Source organism: Alosa sapidissima, chromosome 7 (assembly GCF_018492685.1).
Source record: "Alosa sapidissima isolate fAloSap1 chromosome 7, fAloSap1.pri, whole genome shotgun sequence".
Classification (NCBI taxonomy): domain Eukaryota; kingdom Metazoa; phylum Chordata; class Actinopteri; order Clupeiformes; family Clupeidae; genus Alosa; species Alosa sapidissima.
In genome coordinates, this window is record NC_055963.1 from 4,905,109 (window position 1) to 4,915,108 (window position 10,000).

Genomic DNA, 10,000 nt, shown 5'->3' on the forward strand with positions numbered 1-10,000 from the left:
ATGTGGTGCAGACTAATAATGATATCTGATGCCTTCTTGCTGGCTTCTGGAGGTGATGTAATATGGTTTGGGGATTGCTTAAGACTGGCGGTAACCTTGAACATGGGCCTACTTGTTTATCATCCCATGAGAGCAATGACACTATAACACTGAAACATATTAAAACTTAAAAATATCAGCACTGGTCTGTGGTTTTTCAGCAGGAACTGCAACTCATTCATATGGAGAGAGGAGGGTTGAGTCAGGTTTTTGATAGATAGTTAAGAGTATATTGATTGCATATCCTAATGTTAATGTTAACCAACAGATATTTATTGAAAGATAATCACATGTAAAACAGAAAGATCTTTAAAAATGAAATAAACTCAAATTGTTTTATAATGGGTAACGATGTGCCATTATTCCAAGCACTCTCCTCTTATTAAGACCACCGCTAGTGTAGCCAATCCATAGGGATTTTTTTTTTTTCGTAATCTACTTCCTGAATTTTTGGTCAATGATTCCCGGGACACCGAAACACTGGGGCACATGAAACTTGATAAGCATGTTATGTAGCCCCACTAGACTTTTACGGGGGGAAAAATTTGGTCCCCGGGGCCAAATTCTTGCATTTCAACAAAGGTGTTACAAGTAAGGAAGAGCATGGTTTAGGCTTCAAAGGCTTAAAGTAAAGTAACTGATCATATTTGTAAAATGTTTTGCTTGCATAAAGGTGGAGTCATTAAGCATAAACTGCTCGCAATGTAGTTTGTGCAAAGAGCTCTTTTATTCTTACTATTCTTTCTATTCTATACGACAAAACGAATTACTCTATATGAAGGGCCTTTCATTAGGAAACTTGATAGTTAGGCCTATTCAAATACATAATGCCCCATATATGTTATGGGAGAACATTTTTACATAGTGTTTGTTAAAAATGACTATCAGCCGATATATTGATTTTTGAAAAACTCAAACGTTGAAATCGGTATCGGCCCTCAAAATCCCTATTTGACTAAAAACAGATATAAAAAAATATAAAGCTTAAAGATATTAAGCTTTATTTCTTATCTTTATCTTTCTTAGTTTTATTTGAAAACAATGAGGAAAACTCTATTCGGTAAATTTATTCTGAGAAAAATAAACATGTTATAGAGAGATAAATATTGTTTTTAACAAAATCATGTGTCACTATTAGGCAGAAGCTTGTTAATATTCAACTTTTTAAAGTTGATGAGTGTGTCTAAGAACTTTCAAGTGGTCATGAGTCAATTAACCAAAACATTTGCCCAAATCAACACAAACATGGTTTACTGAACACAAAATTAAGCTTCTGCCATGGTCATCTCGGTCCGCTGATCTGATCTCCAGTAAAACATGCAGTGGGGTGAAATCACCATGATAGGGGAGAATGCACAAGAGGACCTAAGCATTTGGACAATATCTGGAGAGATTTTGTAAAGAGGAATGGTCTCATATACCTTGCTTTTTATTCTACAATTTAATGGGATATCATAGGAAGAGATTACAAGGTGTTTTATTGTCAAAGGGAGGCTTTACAAAGTATTTGATACAGAGGTGCCAATAACTGTGGTGCCACATGTGTATTTGTTAGTCTTGAGGTTGGATATACAGCCTTATGATTTTCTTATTCAGTTCTACACTGGACTTGAATTACGAAATTCGGCACAGATACACAATTATGATTTTGGCCTATTGATTATAATGTGGTTAATTGTAAGTATAAGTATATTTTAATCTCTGCATTTAAGAAAATATAATCTCTGCATTTATCCCAATCCGTGAATTAGTGAAACACTCAGCACACAGTGAGGTGAAGCACACACTAATCCCGGCGCAGTGAGCTGCCTGCAACAACAGCAGCGCTCGGGTAGCAATGAGGGGTCGGGGTTCGAATCGGCAACCCTCCGGTTACAAATCCGAAGCGCTAACCAGTAGGCCACGGCTGCCGAATTGAAAGCTCTGTCAGTCAAATTCAATATCAAAATGTTTTACTTTGGCCTTTTATGGGGTATGTATTGGCAGACAGCCCTGGTAACTTACCGTTGTCGTTGACGCACCTGCTCGCTTGACTGCCACTGCAAAGTAGCCTGTGCATTGGCATTCTCCATGCGTGTAGCCTGCGTGTCAGATAACCCTGACGTTTCTTGTATTGTGCTGGCTGTCGGAATGATCAGCAGTACAAATAAGTTCGCTAAAATATTGGTGGGGACAATATTGTCATCTTAAAATTTTGATTAGGACTAGTCCTTAGCGTCCCACCCTAAATCTACGCCCATGATTATATGTTATTATTAATGGCTAGACTTTGGAGCACCTTGACAACTGGAAAAAAGAACGGTAAAAATACAATTTCTTGGCACAAAATGCACATTTCAGTCATTTTTATGCACAAATTGGTGTTACATTTTAAATCTAAACCACTTCCACAACTCATATTAGAAAAAGTATACTATGGACAGACAATTTGACCACATTAATGACATAACATCTTACAAATGCAATGTTTAGTGAACACATAATGTTAAATAAAAAGATTTTACAGAACACTGTTTCTATAAGCTCCTGTTTTTTTCACAACGTTTCGACCAGAGGTCTTTGTCAGGTATCATCTACCTGACGAAGACCTCTGGTCGAAACGTTGTGAATAAACCACTCTGGGAGCTTATAGAAACAGTGTGCGAGTATCTTTTTATTTTTCAATTGTTGACTAAGCCTTATACCCAGCACCTGTTTAAATTTTGTAGATGTGCGTGCACTCCACTCTTTGAACACATAATGATAACAGACATATGTGGGTGTTGTAAGTAAAGTTAAAAATTCCGTCCAACAAAAAATTGACATTAGTCTTAGAAAGAGCTCAACAGACTGACCCTATTTGGCAGAGGGTTATACCTTTGCTATACTTCATACCAAGCAACAACCTTCTATCAACATGCCCAGAACCAATTTGAACATCAGAAACATGTATGGTTCTGGGAAATCACCCTAAACACCATCAAAGTTTTCTGTCAAACGCTGTCCACTCCAGCACATGAGAATATGCAATACATATACAATTCCGCATATATGTCGCCAAATGTTATTTTTCTTACATTACATAGATGGTGATGCCATAAGGAACAATAATAAACCATACAAAGAGTTTGTATCAATTTTTAACCTCACACTAATGGCAATAAATGACCTTTGTTTCTGATGTCCACTCCAACACATTTCAAGTGTAGTGTTTAGGATTATGGTAAACCATACATTTTCAGAATCTTGTGTAATTTGTGCTATGCTATCATGCAGTTAACAAGCATATTTTACCAGGTGGTGCTATATACTAGCCTGCCCACGCCCACCTTTCTCCTTTCAGGGAGATACTCTGGAACACCATAGTTCAGATTCCGTCAAACAAAAAAAAATGTCAGCCCAATCAACAACAAGAGGGGATGACAAAATCAAAACTGACTGTTAAAGCATTGCCTGCAAAAATGCAAACATCAAAAATTGTAGTTGGAAAAATGCAGAAATGTATTTACAGAAAAAGTAAGCTCACATACATTGTTTCCTGACTGCCTATTCTCTTTATAGTTTGTAAAGTTAATGAAACTGAATCCCCATTTGATTCTATTTATCACCTTCTAACTGCAGAGGGTGAAGCACAGTTGATTGAAATTGCAATTGTGATTACAAATGCAATTAAAATAGCATAATTATGCACTCTGTGAAACATGCACAGCGATACCCTAATTTTATCCAGAAAAGTGTTTGAGACAAACAGAGTCAGCATTTTACCATTTAATAAGTAACATATTCATTATCTGTCTGTTTAGACAATGAAACTCTACAAGAAAGGGCAGAGCAGGCTGTACTTCCTTAGGAGGCTGTGGTCCTTCAATGTGTGCAGTAAGCTCCTCAGGATGTTCTACCAGTCTGTTGTTGCCAGCGTCCTCTTCTATGCAGTAGTATGCTGGGGAGGAAGCACAAGGAAGAAGGATGTGGGGCGAATTGACAGGCTGGTAAGGAAAGCTGGCTCTGTGGTGGGAGCTGAACTGGAGTGCATCACTTCACTATCTGACAAAAGGACCCTGAACAAACTGATCAACATCTTGGACAATGAGTGTCACCCACTCCACAGCACTATTGTTAAGCAGAAGAGACTGATCAGCTGGATACTTCGCTCACTGCCTTGCACAACTGACAGACTGAGAAAGTCATTTGTCCCCAGGGCCATTGAACTGTTCAATGCCTCACTTAAGGGAAGAGGAGAGATAGACTTCTCTGCATAGTCTGTCTGCCTCTTCACCCCCTCCATGTTTGGTACTGTCTGTCCACTAGCCACTTGTACCACTGTCTTTATGCCTCACTGTTTGCATGCTATATTAGCACATTAGCACATATGTATAACCCCCCCCCCCCCCCTCCATGCCACAGCCGAACTGTGGCCACACTTATACATTTTCTTAAATAGTTAAATATATAAATATATAGACTTTACTTTACTTTATTTCTGCATTGTTGCACTGTTGACTTACTCATTTGCACTATCACCATGACCACTATCATCATTGCACTACCACCATGACACTCATTCACACAGAGCACCTTACCATACCTTACTATGCACAGAGAATCACAGGCTCAGTCCCTGCCTCAGTCATTGCAAGCGCCTCTGATTTATTAATCACCACTATGTGGATACTGTTTTTAGAATTGATTTAGATTAAGTGTTAGTATAATTTGTATTTTTGTAATTTGTATTTTAGTATATTTTTATATATTGTATTAAGTGTTAGTATAATTTGTATTTTAGTATATTTAGCATATTCTTTATCTTCTACTGTCCTTACTGATTAGTGGTGTTTTTATATTATATACTTTAATTACTCTTTCTGCTGTTAAAGAATGTGTTTGTGTTGTATGTATGCTGCTGCTGAGACCTTGAATTTCCTGGGGATCAATAAAGTATCTATCTATCTATCTATCTATCTATCTATCTATCTATCTATCTAACACTAAAATGTTCGCAACTCAAACGTTTCACAGTCCATCAGACACAGCTCAATCAAGATATATCCATTTTTTTTGTCTAACAACATCAAATGAGAGACAAGTAATCAATTAAAAGTGGTATGGCTATTCAGTGCAAAACAAATTACACAAGAATATTTTTTTTAAATGGGTGTATTTGCCACAAAATCCTTTATTATGCATATTTTACGCCATATTCACATAAAAAATACTAATATTTATTGCAGGACAGACTGTGTACTACCATTAAGTAGGATTTAAAATGCTTTAGATGGGATATTTACTCATGTAGACAGACAATCTAATACTTTTATTTTTCATAAGTTTTTCCCAATAACATCCCTTCTTGAGTGTTTTTCCTAAAGTTATCCATGCACCTATGCCTTGAAACAACTTTTTTATCCTTCTACAGACATATATTGAATGTGTAAAACCCCAAAAATTACACTTTTAGATGGTTTAATTTTTGACCCTTTTGAAACAAAGCAGCACACCCTGACTGTGAATATGATGATGATGATGATATACAGTACAATGGCATAATCTGCATTTATGAGTTGCCTATTTGCAACCTGAAGTTTTTTCTATTAGTTTTTTCAAAGTTACTTAAACAGGCTGGTGATGAAAAACGTTACACTTATACACAAAGTAGCGACTTGTTATTACATTGTTCTTTTCCCCCAAATAAACCCGGCACATCTTTGCCCACTCAAAGACAAGTTAATTTGGCACAGGGAAGTGACGAAGCTATCGAATTCTCCTATACTTCCTGTCTTCCGCTGTAGTGCGAATTGGCTAGCAGAATTGACTCAGAACTCGGTTCGGTTATCCACTGAGAGATAACATTTTGTGCCGTCCAGACTCAGCCAACAAGGTATGTTAAAACATTCCCGATGTTTATAGGTAGACGGGGATTTAAATTAATTCACAAATATCTTTCTAAAGAACGCCCAGACGGCCTTGTTTACATGTGAATCCCCGAGCTAGAGTGTGAGGCGGCGGCTGTCTCAGGGGGACATGGGGTATAGCTATATCGGTGTTTTTAAGTTATACGGGTGGAAGTGTGCTTCTTTGGTGTTATCTATGCTCTTTGTGTAAAAGAGCTTCATTTTGAATCTCTCGTATTGGCTTTACCGATACGGTCTAATACCTGGTGCTGTGCGTTTTAGACGCTTGCGCATTGAGCTCATGTTGGCTAGCGGCAGCTAACCTTCCTCAACTTGTAATCCGACATTGCTAGCAAGCTAGCTGGCTGGTAATTGCTAGTAAACAAACATATCATACTGCCTGGCCACATATGCCCTCTCAGACATCCTCCCACTCTCTTGCACTTTCTCTCAAGTTGACCCGTAATTTGTAGCTGGACTGTTTGTGATATTATGTGTGTCACCCCGCACCATCAGCTATTTTTAGAATCAACTGGAATGCGAAGAGGCGACTGGCAGCGGCAAGCGATGACAGAGCCAGGTCGATGTATCATTAGCTAGGTTATGACTCTCGATAACACCATGAAGGTGCTAAATCTAGGACAATTTTTGCAGGTGGTCTGCTATTCTAAGACGCAAAGGCAGTTGAAGGAGGGATTGCTGTTAGTTAACTCGCAGTAAAATGAAGGTTCGTTTTAATGAGAACCGTTATGCAGCCTGAAGGATTTAGGCTAATGTTTTGAAAATTGTATTTCTCTTTGGGTCACGTTGTTCGCCCTGTTGCTGCTGTCCATTTAGGCTGTCTTTACAGTGAAGCGTCGTGGTAATCCTTTAAACCTCTGTAGTCTAAGCCGATACGCGTGCCTACTGCTTTACACGTGTTTTGTGTTTAGCCAAAAGAGCGTTATAGGTTCCACGTGCCAAGGCTATTTCCGTTGTCTGGTAACCTACCCTCTTGAAGCACTCAAATAAATGTACCCACATCCATGAACTTACCTGCTGTAGAACGGCATAGATGTGGCGTGAAGATAAGCATCAGTGGCCTTGCTGTAAAGACCTTGCTGTGTGTGCTGCTGAGCTGACGAGGACACTGGACAATATCAGTGCAGTGTGGGGAACCCTCTGATCTGCGCTTGGGTGGCAGACTGCATTTATAAACTGTTGTGCAGTGTTATTCATACTCTGTCTTAGATTTTGTTACCCACGCTCTCAACAACCCCCCCTTTTCTTTTTTTCTTCCACAGTTTCCTCTTCTCTCCTCAGCTCATCCACTCCAGCGGTTCCTCATGCCAGACGGAGAGTGTGACTTCTTCTGCTTCTTCCGCTGCTGCTGAACACCTCTGTGCCCCTGAGCCTGCTGGAACCGTAGTCTGTGCAGTGAGGCAGCAGTGTGGTGAGGGGCGGCCGTCCCTCAGAAAGCAGGCAAGTCCAGAGAGGGATGTCGGTAGACATGAGCAGCCAGGCTTCCGACAGCAACGAGGAAGACTTTGGGGCGAACTCTGAGGAAGACGAGGATGGGGGTGAGGAAGGCGATATCGCCGACTACTACGAGGGTGTCGCGGGGGATGTGGAGCAGCAGGAGCCGGACTCGTTTGACCCCGAAGCGTACCAGTTCAACTGCCTGACCTACAGGGAGAGCCAGAGGGTGCTCAGCGACGAGGTCAACGTCGTGGCCACAGCCCTGAAGGTCAGTTGGAAGGCTAGAGAAAGAATGACAACGGAGCGGTACTTCTGCGACTATAGAGAGGCCATGAACGCCCCAGAATATGCCCACATAGCAGCTAACCCTGGACCCCATCCAGCTGGGTTTGTGCCAGATCCATTCCAGTCTGCAGCTATTCCAGTGCCACCCTGTTGTTGTGGCCTTCTCCTCTGGGAGAGTAGTGCGAGCTTCGCTCCTTGCCCAGGTAGCAGCTGTCTGGTGAGCGTTGGGCTCCGATCTTGGCCTGGTCCCTTCCAGCGTCAGATCAGCTGCTACTTGGGTCAGTTGTCACTTTCTGCATGCAGGAATTAGTGGTCAAAAAATATAGGCTATACACTTCAGTGTCGCAATATTATGTTTTGTGATACTGTATTGATGTTTTTTATTAATAGTTTAAGTAATAGTTCACAGATTCATGGCAAACAGTGATTTTATTGTTTTGTTGTGTTTTTCCCCAAAGCCATTTGACTCCATTTTCCTTTACCCAGTTTTAATGGAGTCTACTTGGTGTTGTGTTGTTCACCATGAGAAAGAGAGGGAAAAGTCTGCAACAGCAGTATATGCTCCCAATAGTTATGTTTTTATTACCGTGACGTTTCGGGCCAGCTCAAGCCCTTCATCAGACGTCTGATGCTGGCCCGAAACGTCACGTTATTAAAAACATAACTATTGGGAGCATATACTGCTGTTGCGGACTTCTTCCTCTCTTTCTCATCGTCATTTTTTTGTCCAGCACCCAGAATCAGACTTGGATGTGCGTGCGTTTTATCCTCTTTACAGTGTTGTTCACCATGACCGTTTTCCTCAAATTAGGTTAAAAAACTCCCAATGTATTGAACGTAATGCGAGTGTTATGATGTGTACTGCGTCACACACAATGTATCAATCAAAGATTCTAGAGCGGAGCTCTAGCTCTGATCTAGAATCTTTGGTATCAAGGCCAATGTACCGCCCTCACTGGAATGCACTGTGCTGGGGCATTTCTACTTGTGTTCTTCCGAGCTGAGACTAGTGCTCTGTCTTTTCCTGTCATAGTGGATTGCGAAACAGAAGTTTCACATTAACGCAAGTCGCACATTAACAGTAGCACATAACATTGCATTAAGTACTCGGTATCTCATATAACAACCGTGGTTTCTTAACAGCCTTTCTGTTATTGATGATGTTCCACTGAACCACTCTGTCTAACTTGCTGAGTAGAACATCTACTCTAAGTGCATAAGCTACAGAGACTAAAGCAGGGTCGGGCTTCTTGCTTGTTTTCTGGCAGATGTAAGTTACATTGAAGATGAAAATAGGGAAGTTAAATAAAGGTGCCTTTTCCTTAACAGCAGAAACATGCTGATAACACAAGACCAGTGCATGCTAGAGTCCAAAGACTCATATCAGTTTTGATTCTTTTTAAGTTTCATCATACGCAATGCATCCACTATCAACTTGGATATCTACTTAATATATATGGGGAGACTATTGATGCGCCAAAATATTATTATGGTCGAGACAAATGTCTCAGTGTTGGTGTCTTTGGTTTTTAGTTAGTTTTTTTGAGCTTTTTGCCTTTATTGTGACAGGACAGTGAAGAGAGAGACAGGAAGCGTGATAGAGAGAAAGAAATGGACCCCCCCCCCCCCCCCCCACCCCAGTTATGTTTTTCGAGAGGGAAATGACATCTGTCATTCTTAATATTCAGAAGATGCTATTTATGCTCATAGTCTGGCTATTGATGAGAATGTACAGTACACATACATTGCATAAATCACTGCAATATTAAAGACCCAGAGAAGCCCCCACACTCAGGCAGCCTGGATTGGCTCACACCACGGCAAACATGTCCACAATCATGTCATTTGTTACTGTCTGAATGGTGGCTTAAATTGTAAAATGCCATGCTTCAAATGCAGTGTGGCTTAAAGGTGCTCTAAGCGATGCTGGGTAACGTCACTTCTGTTGACGCTCAAACAAAACATAAAGCTAGCTTGCTACTTCCTCCCTCTCCCTCCCGCGCAATTGAAACTCTCCTAAACATTGCCTAAACGTGCATCTCGTCGGTGATTTGCCGGAATAGTTTGTTATGTTTTTATGGGCAAGGTTTGCCCAAATTGTTATGTGGCTGTTTGTCACATAACAATTTGTTAGGAGCCTGGTTTGTCAAGAGAGATCGCGTTTTTTACAGTGTATTCAGGACACAGGCAGCTAGCAGATGGTGAGGTGATATTTGTTGTAAGTGACAAAAAATGTTTTAACCTAAAAAAAACGTATGACGTCGCCTAGAGCACCTTTGATTGAGTTTAATTGTAGTTTCTATAAGCATGGTCTCCAGTGCTGAATATCTGGCTTATTGAAGCTGTAACTA

The 10,000-nt window shown here is 40.4% G+C and overlaps 2 protein-coding genes across 2 annotated transcripts in view; both read left to right on the forward strand.

Annotated features, from left to right (window-relative positions):
- g0s2 (G0/G1 switch 2) overlaps positions 1 to 178 on the forward strand; it is a 1,122-nt gene extending 944 nt beyond the window's left edge. The window contains exon 2 of the mRNA XM_042098934.1: positions 1 to 178. This exon is cut by the window's left edge and continues 494 nt beyond it. The gene's annotated coding sequence lies outside the window, so the exon portion shown is untranslated.
- Positions 179 to 7,383: 7,205 nt separating this feature from the next.
- Positions 7,384 to 10,000, forward strand: part of arih2 (ariadne homolog 2 (Drosophila)) — a 13,878-nt gene continuing 11,261 nt past the window's right edge. The window contains exon 1 of the mRNA XM_042098899.1: positions 7,384 to 7,632. Coding sequence (XP_041954833.1) covers positions 7,384 to 7,632 — 249 coding nt within the window. The remainder of the gene's footprint in view (positions 7,633 to 10,000) is intronic.